Source organism: Equus caballus, chromosome 8, assembly GCF_041296265.1.
Source record: "Equus caballus isolate H_3958 breed thoroughbred chromosome 8, TB-T2T, whole genome shotgun sequence".
In the NCBI taxonomy this organism is placed as follows: domain Eukaryota; kingdom Metazoa; phylum Chordata; class Mammalia; order Perissodactyla; family Equidae; genus Equus; species Equus caballus.
Window position 1 is genome coordinate 9,875,155 of NC_091691.1, and position 24,645 is coordinate 9,899,799.

A 24,645-nucleotide genomic window follows, 5' to 3' on the forward strand; every position below is an offset into this window, starting at 1 on the left:
TGCAGGGCCTGCCTGCCCACGGTGGTCTGGGAGAGGGTCCCTGATTTCCTCCACGAGTCCCCTCCTCGCTGGCCGCTGGAGCTGGTGTTTACGTCCCAGACCTTGGGGAGGAGGAACGACAGCGCGGGAAGGTGGGGCCCAGCCGGAGCTGCCCTGCTTCCCCTTGGACCTCGGTTTCCTCATCAATTTTTGGGTTAAACCGGGTCATGGTGAGGATTATGGGAGATAATGAAAAGCACTCAGCCTGGCGTCTGGCACATCCCAGAGGTCACCAAACCTTGACGTAAATGCTTTCCACCCCTGGGAGGGGGAATCAGGAACCCACGAGAGGAGAGTCTGCTGCGGAAAGTGGGGGAACGGCCGGCCTTTTCCGGGACCCCTCATTCCCCGGTGCGCTGCGGCAAATTTGCCTCCAGAGTTTGGAAGGGGGACCTTGGGCGCCGCGGAGGGTAGGCATGGTTGGCAGAGATTCCCCAGGTGGCTAGATGTTTTAGAACGCAAGTCAGTAAGAAAATGGATCGGAGATAAAAATTGTGCATTTTCTGGAACCCCATGGAGGTTTCAGGACCCTGGCTCCATATACCCACTTCTTGGATTCTCTGTTTGTGTGGGGTTTGGAAAATCAGTCCCTTGCTGGTGTTTGGAAACTTTTCTAGAAATCCTGACAACAATGTTAATAATATGTAAAGGAATATTAAAGCGCACCGTCTAGTCTGTATCTAGATGGTGACATGATCTCCACGGGCAGCTACCAGACAAACCACGTGGAGCCCTTAAAAACTGTGCCTGGCTGGTAGGCACCCCCCTAACAATGACCTGCTGCTTTGTCATTGGCCTGGACCACCGACTCGGGACGGTAAAGAAACATACCTTGTCGGACTTTTCTTCTTGCTTCTGTGTCTCCCCAAATCCATGGGATGGAGAACAAGCCCGTTGGCTGGAGATTTCATCTAGATTTTGCTTTCGGAAAGAAATCTCCTCTGATTCTCTGCCTCGAGCATCAGTTTCTGGTTTAATTAAACAAAGGTGGGCGGTGAAGAGGGCGCGTAGGGAGCAAAATCCTTTCTGCTCCGAATGGGGCGTGTCGCTATCCCCCTGGTGTTTTAAAGACCGGTGCAAAAACTCTGCCTGCCTGTCCCTGGGGGACAGAAAAATGTCTCCCGCTGTGGCTCCCCCAGGCTCCCTCCCTCCCGCCGTCTCCCCCTCCTCGTTTTCCTTCTCTCTCTTTCATTCCTGGAACAATTGTCCGGCCCGTTCCTTTGGGCTCCTCCACATTCCCTACCCCAAACAAAAACCATCCTTAACCCCAGATGACCAGGCCTGCAGCCGTTCTGTCTGGTATGTGGCGTCCGCCTGGGGTGGAGGGGTTGTGCATGCTTCCAATTTATATTCTGGCATGCCAGCTTCAAGGGGAGCAGAGGCCGGGGAGACAAGGCCTCGAGGAGCAGGGAGCCCAGAGCCACCAGACAAGAGAGGAGAGAGGCAGCGAGGGAAGGACGGAGGCTCAGGGATCTGAGGCCAGCCCGGGGCGCCAGTGGATCCTGGGTCAGGCCAGGCCCCGGCTCTGCACATCCCACCACCCCCCACCTTGTGGACTTTGGGTTTTCCTCTGTTTTCTATTTGGTTATTATTATTTTTTAATGAGGTCAGCCTGAAAATCCATCTGCCTGGGCCTGCCTAGGTTTGAAGGCAATTAAACCGGAGACTAACCTCTTAATTAGGGTTTCGCTGTGTAAATCTCATTTGATAAATTCCTTATCATCCTTGGCTTTAACTACAGCGCAGCCTCGAGAGGGGCCCGAGCTTCCCCTGGGACCGCTAAGCGAATCGCCCCCAGAGAGGCCGCCCGCTCTGCACCCCGGGCTCCGCCAGCTACCGCCTCCCCCAGGAAGGGCTGGCAGGGAGGCCCCTTTCAGGGTTAATTAATCAGAAAACGTCGCGGGCCCGGTGATTCCGGAGAAATTCTTCACCACCTTTTCATTCTCCTGTGCCCCCTTCTAGGTCTTTCTTTTTTTTTTTTTTAATTGTTTTTGGGTGAACTGAACTCTGCTGAAGGAAATCTACAGCCCCCCCCTTGCCACTGTGTACCCCCCCACCCCGCCCCGCTTCTCCCCAACCTGTTTGTCTGTGGATGGTTCAATTTTTTTCCTTCCCTTTTTTAAATGCAAGTGCCGCTGGGAGTAGAAATGTCAGGGGTCAGGCTGAGCGGGGAGCTGGGCAGCCTCAGCCGCTGCCTTTGCCATTCGAGAAACCAAGCTGAGCTTAACCCTTTGGAGCCCAGCCCCGGCCTGTGGGTTTGGACGCTTCTTACTGTCTTCCCTGGAGTCAGGGCACTGTGTCATCTGGTCTCCTTTTTTAGGGTCTTAGGCTAAAAATCACTTCCGTGGTGGTAATGGGAGGGTGGGAGGGAGAGGGCTGGGGGGCAGTCACGGCAGCATCCCCTAGAAGGATGGCGAGTTGGATTCGGGGACCCACAGCATGTATTGAGCACCTCCGGATGCCGCCCGTGTAGATGGGGTCAGTGGGGCAGGCCTGGCCACGTCACTGCCTCAACCCCATCAGCATCCCAGGGAGACGGTCGCTTAACAGATGGGGAAACTGAGGCATGGGAGGCGTGGTACATGCTGAGGCTCCCAGCTGGTGACAGGTAGCGGTGGGATTGAGGCCCAGCTCTCTCTGTTCCCAGCCCCCAGTTCCCGTGTCCCAGAGCCTCCTGGGGTCCTGATGGCTCAAGGATGGCGTTTGGATTCCTTGTGCCGCTCTGCAGCCATCGAAATGGCACGGGAGCCAGTTTGAGAGCTGAGCGTGGCGTCCTCACGCCGCTGTGAAGCAGCTGCTTTTGCTGACCCATTTTACAGATGGGAAGGGTGAGGTGCAGAGAGAGAAAGGACCTGCCTGCGGGTATGGACAGCAGATCTGCCCCCTATCTTTCTGCCCACTGGGCCAGGCTGCCTTTCAGCGTGGGGCCGCTGCCGGGGCGTGGAGACAGGAGAAACGGTCCCGAGCTGTTACTAGGCCTCTGGACCACTGGGTCTCCATCACGTGTGCAGTTACCCACGGGCGATGGCGAGACGGATGGTCTGGGAAATGGGGCTCAGGAGAAGGTGCGTGTGGCTGCGCTGTTGTCAGGGTGACCTGGGGTCTGGTCTACCAGTGGCTTAGGTAGCACATGGGGTCCACATGGTAATGACCACAGATGTTATCCTCGAGTCTTGGTTTCCCCATCTGTGAAGAGAGGGTGGTGGCAGTGTCCACCTCATGGAGGTCTGTGGGGAGAGATTGTGCCTGTTCATACACAGACAGCTTTATGATCAGTAACTCATATCTGGGAAGCTTCAATAACGCATCAAATTTGTTATTATTTATCCCTAAAAAAATGTAGGCACCAACGGAGTCCCAAAGAGGAGAGCCCCATGTTACGATCAGCACCTTTTTGGGTAGCCAGGAACAGGAGGCCTCCCTGTGGGAGGCAGTGAGAGCTGCGAGCAAGAAGCTCTGCCCTAGCCCACCTCCGGGGGTCGACCTCAGAACCCGGGCTGTGTGACTCTAGGCAAGTCACCTAACCTCTCTGTGCTCTGGTGCTGGGGGAAGAATGCCACCTTGGCCAGCAGTGGGATGAATGTGGACCTTGAGGCTGCAGGGGGAGCAGAGGAGGGTTGCTTTATGGCTTCGCCTGTCATTGGGCAGTACCTTTGGGATCCATCCTGCTGGCTGGGCCTCAGTTTCCCCGTCTGGAATGAGGAAGCTGCAGTGAAATTTAGAGGAAGTGATACACCTGGATGTACTTCGCAACCTCCAAGAAAGCTGTTTCGCCGTCAGGCTGGCACCAGGGGGCTCGTGAGAGAGAGTCACAGAGATAAAAGGACCCAGACGATGTCGGGGGTCCTGGGTCTGAATGTCGGCGCCCTCTTTTGTTACGTGGTCTCGAGTGAGTCATGTTGCTACCCGATGCCTTAATTTTCTCATCTATAAAATGGGCTTGTGGGGTGGCTGTGAGGGCTAAGCGAAGCGAGGCATTCGAGGTGGCACCCTGGGCTCCGCACGGTGCCATGCGCCTGGCGGACGGTCACTGGAAAGGTCTTCGGAGCCCGCGGAGCCTGCCTGTGGCCCCCTCCCTGCCTCCCGCTGAAGCCAGCGCCGGCATCTGCTTCCCCAGGAGCTGTTTAATATTCCGCCGCGGTAAAATGAACTCATCGGAGCCCTCCGAAAACAGCTGAATGAACCCCGGGCGTCCGGCGGCCTTTCAGAGCGGCTCCAGACCCCCTCGGGCCTCGAGGAGGCTGGCAGCAGCAGCAGCTGCAGGAGAGGGCCCCCTTTTCTTCTTGCGGCCCTGGGGGAGCCTGTGCCCCCAAAGGGAGCTCCTGGAGGGCTGGCCGGGGGGCTGGAGCCTGGGGAGGGGAGGCCTGTTGGGGGCCTCATTTGTACTTCTTGGCTCAGAGGTTCTGTGTGTGGGGCCTCCTTGGGGAGGCCGAGAAAGCTAAGCCTTCCCCAAATTCTTCTCGGGATCTTCCCCTGCCCCAGCCTCAAACCGGGCCCAGCAGAGGCCGGAGGCCCCAGCCTGGAGGCAGCGATGCTTGATGGTGATGGTGGTGATGGTGATGATGATGGTGATGATAGGACAGCAGCATCCACTGAGCACTTGCTGAGTACCAAACACTGTGTTAAGTGTATCATCTGTGCTGTTGGATTGACTCTTCGAAACCACTGGGGCAATTTCCTATCCTTACTCCCATTTGACAGATGAGGAAACTGAGGCCCAACAGGGGAGCTGGCTTGTCCAAGGTCACGCAGCCAGGAAGGGGCCAGGCAGGGCTTCAGCCAGGGATAGGCTCTCTCCTGGATGGCACGCAGACCTTTGGGCCCTGGTGGCCTCTTCTGCAAACAGGAGGAGCTCTAAAACGCCCACCTGCAGGGTTTCCCCGAGACTGAGCGAGTCACGCCATGTGTGGAGCATCCCAGGTGGGCACACGGGCGGAGCTCACTGAAGGGCTCGCTGTGACCCTGACTCAATTCCGTTGTAAGCCTGTTGCCTGTAGAGTCCGGATTTCGGTGCCCTCTCGCATGTCCCCGCCCCCAGTTGCTCCCACGTGCCCCCGTCCCACCCCAGCTCTTGGAAGGCGGATGGGAGCAAAGCACTTGCCGGTAGCAGCCGAATTAATTTCGTGTAATTATGCCCGATAAAATTAAATATGACTTGCAATTAGTCTTGGGCGATTTCTCTCCTGGGAGGCGGTGAAGCAGTGGGGTGAAGACCGGCCGGGTTGGCGCCCGCTCGGCTGGGTGCTGGGCCTGCTGGCAGTGGGAGTGAGCTGCCCCTGAATGTCCCTGTCACCCGGACTCAAACCCGCGGCTGGGATTTCTCCCCGAGGCAGAGAGCGCCGGGAGGGGGGGGCCGGGGGGGGGCTGGCACACACGGCCCCTCTCGCCTTATTTTCTTCCTGAGGAGCCTCAGCAGGTACCTCTGGGCTTTCTCGTTCCAGCAGGTGGCCTGACATGCGTCTTGTCCCACAACTTCTCAGGACGATCCCAAGAGCTGACCGCCAGAAATGGAATCCAGGGTGTCATGTTTCCTCCCCAGGGTTCAAATCCAGCCACAGCACTTCCCAGCTGTGGGGCTTTGGCCAAATCCCCTCCCTTCTCTGAGCCTCAGTTTTTCTCATCTGTAAAATGGGGGTCGTTTGGACCACTCAGTGAGTTCATGCAGGCGTCTGCGAACTTTTCCTGTGAAGGAGCCGATGGTAAATATTTTGGGCTTTGCAGGCCACAAAGTCTCGGTCACGTCTCCCCAGCCCTGCCCTCGTCTGCGAAAGCGCCACAGTGCGCACGTGAACTGGCGTGGCTGTGCGCCCATAAAACTTTATTTATGGACGCTGGCGTTTGGATTTCATATCATCTTCATTTGTCGTGAAATACTCTTTTTTTTTTTTTTTTGACTATTAAAATATGTAAAAGAGCAGGGCCGGCCTCATGGCCGAGTGGTTCAAGTTCCGCGTGCTCCGCTTCGGCAGCCTGGGTTCGCGGATTTCACCCGGGTGTGGACCTACTCCACTTGTCAGCCATGCTGTGGCGGCGACCCACATACAAAATAGAGGAAGATGGGCTCAGATGTTAGCTCAGGGCCAATCTTCCTCACCAAAAAAAAAAAAAAAAAAAAGGGGGGGGGAAGGAAATTCTTAGCTCCCAGCCTGAGAAAAACCCAAAACCCAAAAAATCAGGTGGTGGGCTGGATTTGGCTGGCAGGCTGCTGTCTGCCAGCCCTGGACTTAACACATGGAAAGTGCTTAGCACAGTGCTCAGCCCAGAGATACTGTGCAATGCAAGGATCCAATTACTGTTATTATTTTCTGGACTTGAAATACCTTTGATGGGTGTATTTAAGAGTAAGTTAAAAACAGGTTTGTACCATGAAGTGCGGGGGATGATAAATATCCTTTTTTACTGTTTATACATTATCTTTACATTTTTATTTTGTTCTTTGATCAAGGCAGGATCTGTTACCCCCATTGTAGGGCGATAGAGGCCCAGAGAGAGAACGTGCCTTGTCCAAGGTCACACAGCCAGGAAAAGGCAGAGGCAGGACCTGAGCCCACGTGGTTCTCTGCCTGGCCTGGGCTCCAGAAGCCAGTTATCGATAACAGATTACGATTGCCACTTAGTGACTGTGACCTTGGGTCTCCAAATTTCCCTCAACTCCTTATCTGGAAACCGGGAATAATAATGCATACCTTGTAGCTGGTCGTGAGCATGAAGGAAGGTACCGGTGACACCTGAGGCTTGGGGCGGCCACACAGCAGGTGATCGATAAGTTGGCATCGTTGTTCTTATTATTGCTGTTGTTGTCACCGTCCTTCTTAGTCTTCAGGCATTGCATTTCCAGGACTCTGAGCTTTGACTATCCACAGCTTTAACGCGGGAGAGGCGATGGGGAGAGCAAGAGGCAGGAGAAGAGAGTTTTGACCCTGGCCTGGCCTGGCCCCATCGCCTGACCTCGGGAGAGCCCCCTTCTTTCACTGGGCCTCAGTTTCTTCCTCTCTCAGATTGGACTAGGTGAGATTTACAGATTCAATGTCAAGTGCTAATCTGGATCCATTAGTTCTGGCTGCCTGGAGCACCGTGTTGAGAAAGACTCTGAGGCTGTGTCTGGGTTCCCTGGGAGGGAGTGCTGTGATCGATGAGTAATGTCTGCCGTGGGCTCAAGAGGAAGTACGTTTTGGTGGGAGTCCCAGGTGGTTGGTAATCCTGGAAAGGTGACCCTGGTGGCTCCTTCTAAAATTTCCCTCGATCTATGGAAGCTTCCCATTTGAAAAGGGCTTGCCTTTTGTAAGAAACCTAGTTGGCACGGAGACCGCCAACAGATTGGGAGAGACCATTTAGGTTATGATTCTGGGCCAGCGCAGTCCCACAGAACTTTCCGAGCTCATGGAGGCCGTGTCTGCGATGTCCAGTCCCATAGGCGCTATCCACGGACGGTTGTTGAACGCTTGACATGTGGTTCACGAGGAGTGGGTTTTTAAATTTTATTTAATTTTCAATTTAAAATTAAAAAGCCACCTGTGACTCGTGGCTGCCATCCTGGGCAGCCCAGCTCTACATTCGCGGAGCCCCCGAGCTCACAGGGGCCCCGAGATCGTCGACTTGTTACAGCCCAAGCATGCCATGAACTCCAGGTGGGTTGTGGGTGGGGCGGGGGAGCCTGTTGCTTAGCAACAGACCCAGGCCCCGGCGGCTGGAAACCACCTCGGCAGGAGTGTTGCTCAGGTGGCTGACTGCACAGGAGCCTCCGCACTGCTCGCCCCCCCCCCGGGGGCCTGGTTCCCATGGCTCAGAGCCTGAGGGGGCAAGGCTTGGCCTGGATCAGATGCCCCCATCTGATGGCATGTATGCGGGCTTCTCCTCCCCGCAGGCACCCTGGGAAACAGGCAGGTGCTGCCAGGCACACAGTGGGCAGGCCAAGAAAGGGTGACGGGGCCCTCAGGAGAATGGGAACCATTTTGCATTCTTTCCTGCCCTCCTTCCCTCGCCCTCTGTCCCTCCCTCTCTTTCTGGTGTGGGGCAAAGTAGAAAAGCCTTTGGAAACAGACTTGGTTTCGTCCTGCCTTGGTCGCTCCCTAGCTGTGTGGCGTTGGGCAAGTCACCCCACCTCTCTGAACCTGTTTCTGCATCCTCTAAAAAGGAATAACGTGCACATACAACCAGCCACACAAAAGCCCAATGGCAAACACTTCAAAAAGAAAAAAGAATGAGAGCGCCTCCCTCCGAAGGGAACGGGACGGGCAGATGCGGGATACACAGAAATTTTTAGGTTGGTGTTGGGAACGTGGTTCCCCTCCCTGGACAAGGAGGAAAAAGAGAGATGGTGTCAGAGCAGTGGAGGTGACTTAACTGGTTCCCGTGCCTGGCGTCAACTTAAAATGCGCCTCCGAGGTTATCCCCGTGGGTCCAGGCATGGGGTCCGCAGGCGGGAAGGGGCTGGCGGGGCTGTGGGTTGGGACGGGGCCTCCCCGGTCGTCACCCTCGGGCATTCGCCAGCTGACCTCGCGAGTTTTTCTCTGTGTTAAAGGCCGCGCACCTTGTGGCCTCCTCACCGGCCGCAGGGTCTGAAGTAAACAGGGAGAATCCACCCTCCGGACTAGGAAGGCAGCGTGTGGCCGTGTCGGGGTTCTGGGGAGCAGGTGGGTGTCCTTCCTCCCTTTCTGGAAAGTCTGTGAGAGGGTGGGCCCCTCTCGGCGCATCTGGGGAGGGGCAGTGGGCAAACCTCCTGATGAAGGCTTGTTTCATCGACTCCCTGGGAGCCTTGGGAAGTTCTTACTGAGGTCAGTCTGAGATTCCGGGTGATAGGGTTTGAATCTTGCTTATTTTGGTGATTTTTGAGGGTTTCTTCCTGCCCCAGGAATTGATGCAGTCAGCACATATTGGTTGAAGGCCTACTGTGTGCCAGGCGCTAGGGCCGCAGTGACGAATAGGAGAGACAAGATCCTCGCTTTCATGGAACTCACAGTTGAGGGGCTGTGGCAGAGAATAGGGCAATTATTACAGTATGGTGGGCATCGGAGGCCACCGGGGGGCTCGGAAAGACCCACCTGAAGAAGGAGGGTATGGAAGAGTCACCTAGGTGAGGGGACCACGGTCGTGGTTCAGGAAGAGGGGAGAGCAGGCAGGAGTAGAGTTGCCACCACTTGGTGACAGCGTACCGCAAACTCCATTATCAAACCTTCTGAACGAGGTGGGGACCCAGTGCTAGCTTGGGCAGGCAGGTCGGAATCCTCTGATCTGGTCACACGTCTGCGCCTGACTTGCTCCTCTCTGGCCTCAGTTTCCCCATGTTCAGCACCAGCCGACCCAGTCTTCCTAGGGTCCAGTTCCACCTTCCTCAGAAGACCACAGGGACAAGGGGCCATGGAAAGTGAGGCACTGTGTCTTACTCCTGCTTCTCCATACCTGAGACATAGGCCGAATCCGGAAAATCCTTCCAAGAGGTGGGGTGTGGGTGTTGCAGAATGCGTCGCGTCTGGGGAAAATCCGACAGCAGGAGAGGCTGGGGTCAATCCAGTCACCTACCCCCGACCCTTGTGCCTGCTTTTCCCACACTCCCTGCCTGGAAGGAATGTGCTGCCCCCACTCCCCTCAGAGCCCTACCTTCCCAGGTCAACCCCAGGACACACTCTGGGCATTGCAGGCCCGGTGGGAACATGTGGGCCCAAGCCAGTCCCCTCTCCCGCCCCTAAGATAAGATTAGCCAACACTACCCATCAATCCACAGTGTGATATGGGATAGGGAATGCCGACCTGGGCGGCCGCTTTTGGTCACAGAGTCACAGGCCTGGCAGCTGGGATTCCTGCTGCTTCCAAAGGGTATGGCAGCCCAGAGAGGGCAAGTAATGCACCTGAAGTCACACACCGGGCTTCTGGCAGAGCTGGGCCTCGGTTTCCTGCAGGAGGGAAAGCAAGTTGGGGGTTGTTTGTGGCAGGAACTCCTCCTCCCGTAGAGCCAAGGCTGGACCTGCCAGAACCCGTGGGAGGTGAGAGCTGAGGATGGGCGGGCCAGCCACCGGGCAGCGGGGGGCTTCATTCCCTGTTCTTTTGATGAGAGTGACCAGCCAGCTCCTGGCAAGCCCCGACCGGCTTCTACTGCTCTCCCCCCATCTGTCTCCTCCAGGCCAGGCAGATGCCACGGGGTAGTTAAGAAGATACAGGCTCTGGACTCAGAGGCCCGGGTTCGAGTCCCTGCTCTCCACTTTCTAGCTGTGTGACCTTGGCCCTCGCAGGGCTGTCAGGGCGATAAATGAGATCAGGCAGCGCGAAGACCCCGGGCCAGCCCCAGTGTTGATGCTCTGCCCACTGCTGTCCACACAGCCCCACTTGCCTGGCCCGGCCGGGTGCCCCTTGCCCATCATTCTGTCTGTCCCTGAGGCGGGGCCGAGCTGTGACAGAGCCCTCAGGCCATGCAGGAGCGTGTGCTGGGGGCCGCCGTCTCCTCTGGCCTGATGTGCCTGGCTCTGCCGCCGAGCACCCGCCTCTCTCCTCTTTCGTTGCATTGGTGGACACGCTCTGGAACACATTTTTTTATCCCACTCTGCCTCTGTGGCACGAAAACAGCCCGAGACACCAGGTGAACCTACGAGCGTGGCGGTGTTCCAATAAAGCTTTATTTACAACATCAGGCGGAGGGCCAGATCGGACCCGTGGGCCAGGGTTTGCTGACTCTGGCAGGTCCTTCATCTGTGAAATAGGGCTAAGAGAACAGAAGCTGCCCTCCGGGGTGATGGTGAGGAATTAGTGAGATTAAAAGAATGAACCCGTGATAGGCGTTAACTCTAACTGTTGTCCTTTATTATTAATATTATATAACATCCTCCTGGCAGCCCCGCCCTGTAGGTGTATGGCCTCATTTCACAGATGGGGAAACTGAGACTCAGAGAGATCGACTGACTTGCCCTCTGCCCTTCTGCTCACCATTGGATGACCTGGGACATGTCTCCGCCCCTCTTTGTGCCTCAGTTTCCCCACCTGTATCCTCAGAGAGGATCCGTTGATATAAATGCACGGGGCACAATGATCACGTCCATCATGTGGAGGAGGGGTGGAGTCCCTCAGCTGAGACGGGGCAGGGCTGGGGTTAGGACCCGAGCTGCGTTTCTCAGGGACCCGGGTTCCAGGCGTCTGACTCAGAAGCTGCCGGGGAGGAATGACCGGCTCATTTCTCCCAGAGCTCTCTCAGAGTACCGTTCCCACGGGGGTGGGATAGGATCCCCCCACTGGCTTAGAGTTGGGGAGCACAAAGGACTGTGTCCCCGACGAGGGACAACGTAAGTCAGGCGTCCCACGCCAAGGCCAGAATGGCTAAGGGGCAAGCCTCTTATTATTTGGACAGATTCCCGATGCCCCTCCCCTGCTCTAAAGCCTTCCTTGGCTCCCCTTTGCCGGCAGGAGCAAAGCCAGACTCCCTCCTGGGGCCTCCATGACTGACTCCATTCGAGCTCTGCAGCCTTCCCATCCTCCGTGTCCCCCTAGGCCCCAAATCAGGGCCCTGCGCTGGCCTCTGTTTTCCTGAAACAGTCGCTCCAGGGTTTGGAGCCCCTCCGGCCTCTCCCGCTCCAAAGTTTCCCACTCGTCCTTCAGCCCCCAGTGCGTCTTCTCCTTCGAAGTCTCTTCCCGGATCCCCTCCTGGGCCCTGGCGCCCACGGCACAGGCAGCCTTTTGCCCTGATGGCAGTCGCGCTGTCCCACAGGTGCGCATTTACCAGGACGTCCCTCCACCGGGCGGCGAGCTCTGTGTGGGGGTCACTCTCCGAGCCCAGCGCCCGGCGCGTAGCTGGGAGCGCACGGCGGGTTGTGACGCCCACTGCCACGCCGTGTGTGTGTGTGTGTGTGTGTGTGTGTGTGTGTGTGTGTGTGTCTCGAGGGCTCCCTCTCAGAGGCTGCCCCGGGCCCAGGTGGGCGGAAATGATGGTGGGTACCGGGCATCGAGCATCACCTGGGGACCAGGCATTTCATCCCTCTCTGCAAGGCAGGAAGGACCAAAGTTGTTCTCCGGGTGAGGAAATGGCGACTCAGGGAGTCCCAGGAGCCGATCCAGGGTCACACAGCCCGGCAGTGGCAGGGTTGACATTTGAACCCAAACCTCTGTCTCCAGTGTCCCACGACCGAACTGCTTGTGGGAAGGGAAGAGAACAGAGAGTGGGAAGAGGGCTGCGCTGGAGACAGAGCTGGAGAGAATCTCACATTCTATCCTCACACAGGCACTAGCAGCAGCAGCTGCTGTTTCTTGGGGCGTCCTTGCTGCCTGGCAGTATGCTGAGGCTTGGCTGGCGTTGTCACTGGGCCCTCCCCGTGGCCCCATGAGAATAATACCGTCTCCATCCCCGTTTCATGCATGAGAAAACTGATTCTCAGAGGCGGTAACGTCCCCAGCGCTCTGGACTCGCACCGCAGTGCTCTCCCTGCACGAGCACCCTCGCTGCACCACGTGGACACAGTCAGAAGGAAGGTGCGGGCCCAGGGCTCGGCCCCCAGCCCCCCAGCCTGTCATGTCTCGGTGGCACACAGGCCAGGAGTGGCCTGGGGGGTGTGCAGGGCTGCATCTGTCACAGGTCACTGGCTGCATGGCTGGAGGATTCAGGAGAAGGGGACCAATCAGAGGCGCTCAGGCCCTGTCCATCCTGTGGGCTCTGGCCCTCAGATGCCACGCCGGCCCCTCCTCCAGGGCCCGCCCCCAGCTCCCGGGGGCCTGGTGCCAGCGATGCCCTCCCCGCTCCGCCTCAGTGCAGCCCTCAGCCAGTTCTCAATCTGAATGGCAGCTGCCCTCAGCCAAGTCAGCTCCAATTAATTTCCGGAGGCTTCCAGGGGCCCGGCCGAGCCTCTCACAGGCTGAGCTGCCCCGGCGGCTGGGCGAGGCCCCTCCTTCCCCCACCGTGGGGCCTCACAGGGCCCCTCCCATCATTGGTGGGGGGCCTCCCTGGCTCTCAGAGCCCCGGGGGATGGCCTGTGCTGGCCCCCATCCGATGGGGCTCAGGGAAGACTCTCTGGCAGCGTCCAGAGAGAAAGCATCGAAAGGGGGCTTTGGCCTTTGTCCTTGGCTGCTCTGTCACCTCTGGTCTCTCTCCATCTGTGAGCCTCAGGGCCCTTTCCCAAAAAGTGAGAGTGTGGATCTGAGAGAGGGAGGAGGATGGGGGGGGCGGGAGGAGAATGTGAGGGAGGTGGGAGCTAGAGGGAGATGGGAGGAGAGAAGGAGGGAGAGGTGGTACCTGCCCCTGTGGCTGGGACATTGTACTTTTTCACGTGACTTTGATGAAACCGCACACTTTGGCATCAGACAGACCTGGGAGCGACCCTGGCTCTGCTGCTGGCCGGTGTGTGACTGTGGGCCAGTGACGTCCCCTCTCTGAGCCTCAGTTTCCTCCCCTGTCAAGTGGGCTGGAGTGTCAGGCTCTCTTCCTTGGGTGTTGGGGTGATGTGATGAGATCGGCCGAGGCCCGGCCTGTAGGGAACCTGAGGTCAGTGTCTTCGTGTCCCTCGCATTGGGAGGGCTCCTGCCCCAGCCTCCTGCCTACATGGAATGTAAAATCTGTTTTCCCCAAAGGGATAGAAAGAATCAGGGGGGCTGTGCATCCACCCACTACCATTCATTTTAGAGGGGACCAAATAGGCCCAGAGAGGGGGAGTGACTTGCCCAAGGTCACACAGCCAGCAGGTGAAGAGCTGGGATGAGAAAGCGAGTCATTGATTAAGATATTTACCAAATCCTATTGGGTGCCTGCTGTGCACCAGGGACCACAGAGACAGCTGGTAGCCACATGGGCGTCTCCCCCAGGGTTCCAGGCTCCTGTGATCTTTACTGGAGGGATTGTTACCCTCTTCTACAGATGGGGAAACTGAGGCTCAGCAAGTTGAGCTTGCCCAAGGTCATGGAGCTGGCGATGGGCAGAGTTGAAGTTCAGTCAGAGATGGGGTTTGAATCTGCGCTTCTGAGCCCAGAGTTGGGCCCCCCAAAGCTGCCGAGCGTGGGGAGGGCGCCAAGTGGGGTTTGGGTTTGCTGTCTTCCTGCTTGGCTGGTGGCGGTGTAGACCCTCTTTGTGCTGCCTGACATCTGGCTTAGATTTGCTGTTCCTGCCCCTGAGCCCAGAGCCGGTGAGGCCCCGGGACCCCCTCTCCCTCCCTGGAGAAGGGGATACGGGCCCAGGGGCTGGACATGGAGGCAGCCGAGGTGGGGTCCTCCTCGGGGTTGTGGGGCTCTGCAGAGGATCCCAGCTGGGGTTCGGGGGCCAATTCCACGGGGTGCGGTCCCCCACAGCCCCAGCGGGGCACTCTTGGAGACGGGCCCTCGTGCTGCATTAAAAGCGCTGCCTCTGGGCCAGACTCTTCTCTCCCAGGACTCCCATCTGCTCTGACAGCTGCTGGCCACGGCCCGAGCCCCGCCACCCGCCAGGCACGATGGACCTGGTGTAGCTGGCAAGGAGCTGGGCCCCGTGCTCATCCCATGTCGTGGAGAAGGAAGCTGAGGCTCAGAGAGGGAAAGCGACTTGCCCAAGGTCAGCCTGCTGGGAAAAGTGCTAGGAACCGCCATGCAGACCTTGGTCACCTGACTCCAGAGTCCCTCCATGATGTCTTCCATCGTTGGCGCCTGTGGCCAGGGGGCCTGAACTCAGGCTCCCGCCTGCAGGACGTGTGTGTCACTGCTTCCCTGCAGCCCGCTGGGCGGGAGCTGGTGGTGTCGTTACCATTATGGGAGCTGGGGGCGGGTGTGCCATCTGCGAGGGAAGAGGGTCACATCCCTCAGAGGAGTGGCGATGCAGAACCGTTGCGGCGGGGCCGACAGCCGGGTAGGGTGGCCGGAGTCAGCAGGGGTGAGGAGGGGAGGGTGTTCGAGGCGGAAGAAACCTCAGGAGAGGAGGCATGGAGGTGGGAAGGATCAAGGCTTCGTTGAGGGACTGGATAGCTGGGGTACTGAGAGACGAGGCTGCGGGCCCAAGAGGGGAGCAGGCCAGGTCATGCGAAGCTGGGGACTTTACAGGGGCACTGGGGAGCCATGGAAGGTTGAAGCAGGAGAGCGGCCTGCTCTGGCTGGTGCTTCAGAAAACTCATCCGGCTCATAGGGGAAAAAGGGCTTGGGGGCCAGTGGGCAATCAGAGAGAGCAGCAGGGCGGCTGGTGCAGGCAGGGGACACTGGGACCTGAGCACAGTGGGGCCAATAGGGCAGGGCAGAAGTGAGTGGGCTTTCCAGGCAGCCTCTTCCCGCCCCGGCACTGGACCCTGGGGCATGGAGAGGAGTGAAGAGCGACATTCAATGCCCGGGCTTTCTCAGAGATGGGGAACAGGAGCTGGGGCATCTGGGGGGCCATGGATGTGTCTGGGTCCCTGAAGGACTGCAGGGCTGCTGGACAGAGGCACCAGGAGGAGGGGGCCCCGTCCTGTGGCTCCCAGGCCCAGCGGCCCAGCCCCTCAGCTGAGCAGCAGTCTCGCAGTCACCAGCATCTCCCCCTGCCAGGTCCCAGCAAAGGAAAACCCCAAATTCATCTCCCTCTGCCGGCATCCGCCAGGGTGAGCGGGCGAGTCATTCGCTATTGTGTCGTGGGGCCCACACGGCTCCTTACATAAGCTTCCAGTTAAAAATACGCTCAGAATTCTAATTCGCCAGCTCTGCCTGGGATGGCACCGGGGGCCCCCCACCAGCCTCTGTGGGCAAGGGGTGGTACCCAGGAGACCAAGAAACCACCCTGCGGCAGGCGGCTGGCACAGGGCAGTGCTAGCTCTGGCTGCCTCTGAGGCCCAGGGCTGTGACAGCTCAGTAAGTGTGATCATCCTAAGAACAGCTAACCGTTTGTGAAGCTCCTCCCGAGCGGGAGACTTCACCTGGGATCTGCTTAGTCCTCCCAGCAGCCTGCAAGGGGGTTCCCGTTTTACACCCCAGGCGAACACCCAGTCCAGGCCACACTCTGGATGAGCACCCAGGACCCCTTGATCTGGGCGCTAGTTGGAGCCCACCCTCGACCCCCAGCCTCCCCCGCTATACCCGGCCCTTCCCTCTGGTGGGCGGGAACCTTTCGAGGGTTGAGGACAGCACTTCCGCTGCGCCCCCCACCCAGCTCACCTCGCCTGAGCATGTGGCTCCCGAGGATTGGAACCCGTCCTGGGGCTCTTGCGGGCAGAGCAGGTGGGGACAAGGCCTGTTTTGCTCACTTTACAAGAGAAAGAAAGGAAACTCTGCCCCCTGCGTGGGCGGCATCTGCAGAAGTGAAATTAACAACGCGATGTCCCCAGGTAAACAAAAGCGCGTCTTTTCCCTTCTCCTTTCACCCCCGTCGTGGCCGGCAGAAGGGTCACTCCGCCGTCCCCGTTCGCAGTCCCGCCAGCATCCCGGCCCAGCAGCGCAGGGCGGTCCTAGTGTTGGCGGGAGCACGTGGATCATGTCACTGGATCCCCGTAACTGCCTCCATGGCGGCCAGTCCTATTATTTCCCCCATTTTCCAGGACTGAGGTTCTGAGAGCCGAAGGGATGTGCGCAAAAGTCCCCTGCTCCACAAATGGTGGGCGCCGTCCTGGTGGATCCTGTAAGAGAAACGGAATCACATTCCTCATTCTCGCCGCCGCTTTTGTGGCACCGGCTCGGGGTCCTCTCTTCCCTTCGTGGAATTTCCTGTCCCCGTGGCGGACTGAGACGCCCAGAAGACCAAATTGGAAGCGAGTCCGCGCGGCGGGGTGCGCCGGCTGCGGCGGGTACCTGGATGGAGTGACACGGAGCGGGAGCCGGGAATGACCGAGTGAAGACAGTGGGTGCGGGGAGAGCGGGCGTCCCAGCTCCGGGCCCTGTGCGCCCCCTCCGCGTGGGCACGGAGATGGTCCGTTCTGGCCAGCAGGCGGATGTCTTTACGAGCAGCCCCGAAGTCCTTCCTTGCTGGGCGGGCGGGCCATCTGGTCCCCGTGAGCCAGCAGCCCGCCTCCTCGGCCCCTGTGCCGCCTGCACGGGATGAGGCACACGCGGCCTTACACGTTTTGCGTTGATGACACCTCTGCCTCAGGGACTGACCCCCCACATGCACGGTGTCGTCAGCTCTTTCTCTTGTATGGTCTCCCCAGGCTGCTCTGAGCCGGCCCACCAGGCATCTCCATCCCCAAGTTACAAATGGGGAAACTGAGGCTCTGCTTCTGGCGGCCAGCTGCCTGGGTATGGGGAATCTGGGGTTCCACCTCAGCTTGTCCCTCTGGGAATCCTGGGCCAAAAGGAGAGGGCTGGTCCCAAAGCTGGTGACCAGGCCCCGGGTGACCCCTGAGCAGCAACCTGCCCCTTGGGACCTCAGTCTTCCCATCTGTCAAATAGGCACGAGGGTCACGTTGCAGTCGGCGCGTGGGCCCCGACTGTGCTGTGATGGGCAGACCAGACCTGCCCCACCCCCATGCAGCCACACGATAGGGTCCCCTCCCCCACACAGCCACAGCCTGACGGCAGAGGCCGACAGCTAGCAAGTGGAAAACATGACAACACCCATCCATTTCGCAGTGTCTGCCAGTGCCGGGCGCTGAGTAACTCCGGGGTCACCCCCAACCCTGGGAGCTGGCGAGGGGGCGGTTTTATCTCTGGCCCCCGCATGCCTACACCCACTAGCCGAGGATCTGGGGACGAGGGCCTCTCCCAAGCCGGGCAAGCTCTGACTTGAGGCGGCTTCCGTGGGACTAATTTATGGCAGCCACTCGGCAGCCCGGGGGAGCCGCGGTCGGAGGGCGTGTTGGGTCCCCCCAGCTGGAATGAATCCGGCGGGAGGATGCGTTTGGTCATGCTTGGGTTGTCAAGAACTGAAGAATAATATTCTCTCTTCCAAATACTCCCTGTGGATACCAGACTCTCTTGCTCGTCCCAGGCAGAGGCTGGGGACTCCTGCCCTGTGCTCTGTGATGTGGGGCCAGCCCCTCACCCTCTCTGAGCCCCAGGTGCCCCCTCTAAAGTGGGGATAAGGGTGCCCCAGCCGCAGGGCTTGGATAATACACAGCAGTGTTCACACCCTCATTAATTCCACCCCAAGTAGGAAGGGTGGCTGTGTCTGGATTGGCACATGGCCGTAACTTGGAAATGCAGCATCTTTAGGAAATTTGCCTATTTGGGCTAGTCTGGAGCCCTCACTCAGCAAACCCAGCTGCTAGCAGAGTCCCCAAGCTTCCTCCATCCCAGCGTGTAACCCAGGGCACTCCGACTCCCCTTTGTCTTCCTGCTGCGGCAGCCACGGAGCTGGGGAGCCGGGCGTCTGGAGCTCAGCCTGGGTGTGTCCTTCTTCAGCTGTTCAAACTTGGGCAGGGGGCCTCGGTTTCCTCTCTGTGAAATGGGTGCAAGCATTGCTGTGTCAGCTCCTTGAGAGAATGTGTGTAAAGTGAGATAAGGAGCCCCTTCCAGAATCCGTCTGTCTCCCTCTCTCTCTCCGGCAGATACTACTGCCCGAGTCTGGATCTTGCAATGCTTGGAACAGAATTCCTTTTGGGGGTATGAAGCAGTGGGGTGTCGCTGGGAGCAAGGCAAGCGTGGGCTCCAGAGCAGAGGCATGGGGACTGTGCCTCAGCCTTGCTAGAATCCAGGGACTGCCGCGTGCTGGGGGACCCTGCATCTGGTGCCTCTAGCGTCCTGGGGACGTTCTCCCCAGGGAGCCCCGGGTGTGCCGTTTGCAGCTTCCCGGCTCCACCACTGGCAGCCAGCTTTGAAACCTTGAACTCAGAACCTCAGCTTCCCCTTCTGTGAAACAGGGCAGAGACTCCAGTTTCGTGGGCAGGAATGTGCCCATCTGACCAGTTCCAAGGAGAGGACAAGGCTTGGGGGCTCCTAGATGGCTGCAAGGACCCCTCATGTCCTGCCCTCCCCAGATAACCAATGATGGTCCTGGAGCCCTGTCTGGGGATCGCTCTATATGCCACACCATTACGAGGCCCCTGAGGAAGATGACGTCCCCACACTTCACCAATGAGGAACTGAAACTCAGAGAGGGAGAGTGGCAGACCCCTGGCCACACAGTAGTGGGGCTGGGATTCGAGCCCCAGTCTGTGACTCTGAAGTGCCTGTGCTGTGACACTGTCTCCTGGCCTCAGCGTCAGCTCCAGGACGAGGGTGAAGACAGTGTCTGCCTTGTTTCCTGCTGGATCCGCAGGGCTGGCGCCCCACCTGGCACGTCACAGGGACTCCAGAGTGGGGCTTATTAATGGAATGAATGGGGGAAGGGGCAAAGGAGAGAATATTCGTCCCCAGCTCCTCCCAGCATGCAGGTCCCAAAGCTGGGTGTCTCTGGGGCTCCAGGCTGGGGACCCCAAACCCAGTTAGGCACGGCCTGGCTTCGGCTGCCTGGACCCATCCTTCTGGGAGGGTTTTCTTTGCAGGCCGTGGCTCAGCTCCCCGGGGAGGCCTCCCCCCTTAATCCCAGAGGGCGGGCCAGGCCGGGTGACTCCTGCCTGGCACAGGGCCCTGGCTGGGCCTGCACAGTGTGCTGAGGAGGGCGGGCCGGTCACAGAGTTCAGTATCTGGGTGTGCTCCCTCAGCCAGAACTGGGCCCCCACCCCCAACTTCAGCTTTTCTCACTTCTCCTGAATCAGAAATTTACCACCAGCCCATCTTCAAACCCAGCTCTTCCCCTTCCTGGCTGTGTGGTCTTAGCCAGATCACCTCTCCTCTCTGAGAGTCAGGCTCTAGAGAAGAGAAATAATGAGAATATTCATCAACATATAGAAGGTCTCAGAACAGGACCAGTGATCACTGGCAGCTGTAAATTAGAAGTCCTCCGAAATGACTGCTTCATTCCTTCCCTGCCTCAGTTCTTGCTCGCTTCTATTCTAATTCATACTAAGGTGTGAATGTTTGTCAAACTGCCTTTCCCCTTGAGCTTGTCTAACCAGACATCACTGTGATCTGTGGATTTTCTGGTACTTTACGATGAAGTGGGAAGGAAATTGACAGGCTTTTCCTTGAGGGTGTCGGGGAGGAATAGACTCCCTCACCCCATCACCCAGAGTCCCTTCATGCAGAGCTGGGGATTGGCAAAGGGCACTGGTCTTGTTGGCGAGTCCAGGTTCTTAGTCTTTACTGCTCTGGGCAGTTTGGCACTGTTTAAGGAAGGTCCCAGCACATAGTAGGCCCTTAGCATATGTCTGTCTGGAGGATGACAAGAGAATGGGCTGTGCTCTGGACCTGGACAATCCTCTCCTCCACCTTTTTGCTGCATCTGGTGAACTCCTACACATCCTTCAATGCCCAGTTTAGATGCCTCTCCTCCAGGAAGCCTTCCCACCTTCCTTCAGGTCCAGTTAATCTTTCGGGAACTCTAGTCCATCAGAGGTGGGCAGACCCTGAGTTTATCCTGCCCAACACTCCTATTTCCTAAGGGGAAAAAAACTGAGACCCAGCAGGGGGACTTCCCTTGGCTGCGGCTCACAGCCAAGTCAGAGGCAACAGCTGGGGGATTCGAACCAAACCAAAGATACTCTAGATCTTGAGGCGTGGAAAGAGGGCGCCGACCCTTTGCTCCCCTCCATGAGGGCCTCCTGCAGAGCCTAGGGTGCCGCTAACATTCTCTTCCTTCTTTCTCCGCAGCCCACGACCTCCCCACGAACAAGGCCTCGGCAGCCCAGCCCGGCAGCCATCTGCAGTGCCTGGCCGTCCACTGCACAGACGACGTGGGTGACGCCAAGGCCCGCGCCTCCGTGCCCACCTGGCGGTCCCTGCACTCCGACATCTCCAACAGATTCGGGACATTCGTGGCCGCCCTAACTTGAATCGACAAGAAATGCCCTCTCCCCCTCAGGCCCTTCCCTCCCCCCTCTCTCTCCCCTCCCCCTGAACCCTGACCCCCCTTCCCCCCCCGCCCCCGTTAATTTGAAAGGGCCACTATTGCTGGATGATTTTTTTTTCTAGGTTGGTACCTGCTTAGTGGCATATGGACCGGAAAGGGTTAATTTAAAGGGAAAAAAAAAAAAACCTCAAAAAATTTTTTTAAAAAGAAACTCGTCTGCCACGGTATGTTACCAGTGTTAACCCTTCTGCCGTTAGCAAACTTTTGCTTAAGCCTTTTTCCTGCTAGATAATTCCCCATTTTTCGGTAATCTTGGCATACGTTTTTTAGATGACCTCTTTCCTTGTTTAATTTCCATGCTGCTGTGTGTCCAAGCATCGTTATTTCAAAGAATTGCTTTCCTTTTTTATTCTCTTTTATTCTTGTTCCTTTTCTCCCTTCCTCCCCCCACGCCGCCTTTTTTTTTTTTTTTTTTTTTTTTCCCCTTCTCCCTTTTGCTTTGTTCACTGCTTATTAAAATGGAAATCCTGGAGCATAGTAGTTCTGGAATATTGCCGGGTGAAAGTCGGATTGTCATCACAATATTATATATTGACACCCAACTGTCATCAGTCAGGCAGAAGCCAAACAATTAATGCCCCCCTTAGGTATTCTGCCTGGGGTTTTGTTTTGTCTGTTCCCTAAGAAAATAGAGATATATGTTTGCGTTCCTACAAACACACACTCAGCCTTCAGCTCCGTTCTCTCTCCTGCTGGAAGCTGCCGCCTCGGCAGTGGAGGTGATGACGTGTCCAGCCCGCTCTGTGGGAAGGAGTCGGAATGTTCGACGCTGGGGTTTTCTCTCCTTTTCTGGGCCTCCGCACAAACGCCCGGGCTCTGCATTTTCACACTGTGCTAAGCAGTCCTCTTCCTGGGCGGGGGGTGGAGGCCGTCCAGCTTGCTGTGTCTCTGGGGACTCCAGGCGCCGGCCCCTCTGCTGCCAGGCCACCTGGGTCTTGGGTGCTGCTGGCCTTAGGGAGGATCGATTCTTAGCCCTTGACCTTTCTAGACAGCTGTTCCCCGCCAGGCCTCCCCGGGGACGAAGGAGGGGGCTGCGTCCATCTCCCCCACTGCTTCCGTTTGGTCCCCATTCTCCATCTATTTTCCCGCCTCCAGCCTGGGCCGCCCCCCATCCCTGGGAGGGACGGGGCGTTCGCCAGCCCTGTCCGAGGGGTTCTGTCACAGAGGAGCCTCCGGGCCCAGCCTGCCGAGCCCCCCTGCTCCCAGCCTGGTGTATTTCTTTGTAGTGGTTCGCAGACTCTTAAGGGCTGGGGGAGGAAGAGAATAGAACTAATGGCTTTGATTCCTGGGCCTTTGTTTTTCTCCGGAATTTTTTTCCCCTTTTCATTACATCTCACCCTCTTGCAAAACTAGAGAGCGGCGTCTTGCGGAGGAACAAGTTCTCCTCTGAGCAGAGAGGAGGGGCGGCCGGGTGAGCAGGGCAGCGGAGAGCAGGGCTCCCAGACCCAGGCTTTCACGGGTCCTCCCAGGGTGGCTGTCACTGGACACCCAGGGCTGGCAGCGGTGGGCACCTCTGGGTGCTGGTGATGGCTGCAGAGGGCTTGCGTGACTCGTGGGGTTGTTGGGGGGCACCTAGCTTGCAGGGTGGGCCAGGCAAGAAGGGACTCACGTCACTTCACTCAAATCGGTAACGTTTCTATTTTATTTGTTTTTGCGAAAGAGCACGTCTTACCAAATGTTCCATTTTGAGCCTCGCACTCTCTCCCCCAACCCCAGGTCTCCAGAGTTTGCAGACCCGGCTCTTTTTTTTTTTTTTTTTTAGCAAGCGACCTGAAGATTTGGGGGCTCACCCTACAACACCCACCTTGTTTATTTGGAAGAACTTTTCAGCAAATGGAGAAGAGCATCCAGAAAAAATCTCGCTCTTTCCCCTCCGTCCTCTTCTTTCCTTCGGCCAGTCCTTGCGGCTCGGGTCCTGGTCTGGATGGTCCCAGGTTCTTGCCCGGGCCGCCTGACCGGGACCCCGGCCCGCAGAGGGCAGGCAGAAGCAGCTGGTGGGAATTTATCAGCCAGGAGGTGCGAGCTGACTCACTTCCTGTGTTCTGCCACCAGAGGAAAGAAAAGGAGAGAAAATTTCCCCCGGCCACCGGCTGCAGAACCCCGTGCCCCTCTGATTCCGCCGTGTACAGCTGTTTGAGAGCTTCCTCCTTTGATTTTGGAAACAGGAATAATTTCTCCTTAATTGCTTAAGGCTGGGGAGCCAAGCGTCTCGACTTGGGTGTTTGACTTTTCCCCCCGCGTCGAGTCCGTCAGCGCTTGGCCATCAGCTCGCGGTCCCAGCAACTCGGAAACCCCTGCGGTTTGAAAGTTTCTCGCTCCCCACGACCCCAGAGTGGAGCAGCTTTTCAAATAGCCTTAAGCAAAAGGATGTGATTTCATGAAATCGGGTTGAATGGAAAGAATAAAAGCGAAGGACAAACACAGCCGCCCCACGAGACTCCCAGCGCCGGTAATCGGTACTACATAGCAAACTCTTCGGGAAAGGAAATGAAAATGTTCTTGCACATGTAAAATAGGAAAACTTAACTCTGCTGTGTGTTAGGCAATCCTGTAATCTTTTTTGACTCTTAAAAGAAATTCATTTCTGAAATGCTAGGTTGGAAGACTGTGACAATAGCTCATGAAATTGAGTGTTATTTTTTTCTTTCTTTTTTTAAAAAAAAAATATGTAAAGTGCAGTCTTCTGTATTCATACATATTGTATATACCTGTATATGTTTTCCTGAGCAGCTAAATAACAATAAATATGACGTTAATGGTGATGGTGGTCCATTTGTGGGCGGGGCTTTCTTTTTCCCCACCCCGCTTCCCCTTTTTCCATAGGTCTCTTGAAATTCCCCCGGGGGGATGGAGGGCCGGTCTGGACGCTGTGGGGCGTGTGTGTGTGTGCACGTGTGCGCGTGTGCATGCGTGCGGGGATGCTGTTCTGAGTTGGGGCATCTCAGATCTTCTCCGATAGCCGCTATGGATGTTTGGGCTGGATCCGTCTTCGTGGTGGGGGCTGTGCTGTCCACTGTCTGTCTGGCAGCTTCTCTGGCCTCTAGATGCCCATAAGACCCCCTCTCCCCCTCCTTTGTGACAATCAAAAATGTCTCCCAACGTTGCCCAGTGTCCCCTGCGGGGCATGACCGCCCGGGGCTGAGAGCCACTGGTATCTGGTTAGTGCCGGAGGGCGGGGGCAAGGGGAGACCCCCAGGGGGCCGTGCTGTGTGATGGTTACTCTCTTGGGTCCGGCTAAGCTCTGTGACCTCCCGCTAGTTACACAGCTTCTCGGCTCCCCCTCGTCATCCATGCCAGGGGTCTCACTTGAGGAGTTGTTACGGGAGACTGTGTGTGTCCCTGCAGGAGGGCTCCAGATGTGTGACCTGTTAACGTGGCGCCATTGTCGGCGCGTGGCACAGCTGGCAGTGCTTTGGGTTCTGGCTGTCCTGGGTTGGATGCCATGTTCTCCGCTTGCAGGCGTGGGCCGCGGGCAAATGGTTTAACCCCCGTCTCCATTTTCTTGTCTCTAAAATGGAGTGAATAACGTCCCGCTTGAAGGTGACTGTGAGCGCCACCCTGTTCCAGGCCCTGCAAGTGCTCTGGCTGTCCTGTGGGCCGCTCTGTGGGCGGCAGCTTCACGCTGGCACCTGCAGCCTCAGGCTTGAAGTCATTGAAGAAGCTTAGTCTGCAAAGAGGGGAATGAGGGGCAGAGATAGATAAATTGACAAAGTGAGAGGAATATGCCCAATAACCCATGGCAGTGCAAGAAATGAGTGTCACCCTGAGAGATTCATGAACCCCATGTCCGTCATGTCCAGGTGGGGTTTTGAAGGATGAATAGGAGTTCATCC

The 24,645-nt window shown here is 57.5% G+C and overlaps 1 protein-coding gene across 1 annotated transcript in view; it reads left to right on the forward strand.

Moving 5' to 3' along the window:
* Nucleotides 1-23,574, forward strand: part of MN1 (MN1 proto-oncogene, transcriptional regulator) — a 44,196-nt gene extending 20,622 nt beyond the window's left edge. Inside the window, exon 2 of the mRNA XM_023646926.2 lies at nucleotides 20,554-23,574. Within this exon, the coding sequence (XP_023502694.2) occupies nucleotides 20,554-20,735 (182 nt within the window). The 3' untranslated portion in view covers nucleotides 20,736-23,574. The remainder of the gene's footprint in view (nucleotides 1-20,553) is intronic.
* The last annotated feature ends 1,071 nt before the right edge of the window (nucleotides 23,575-24,645 follow it).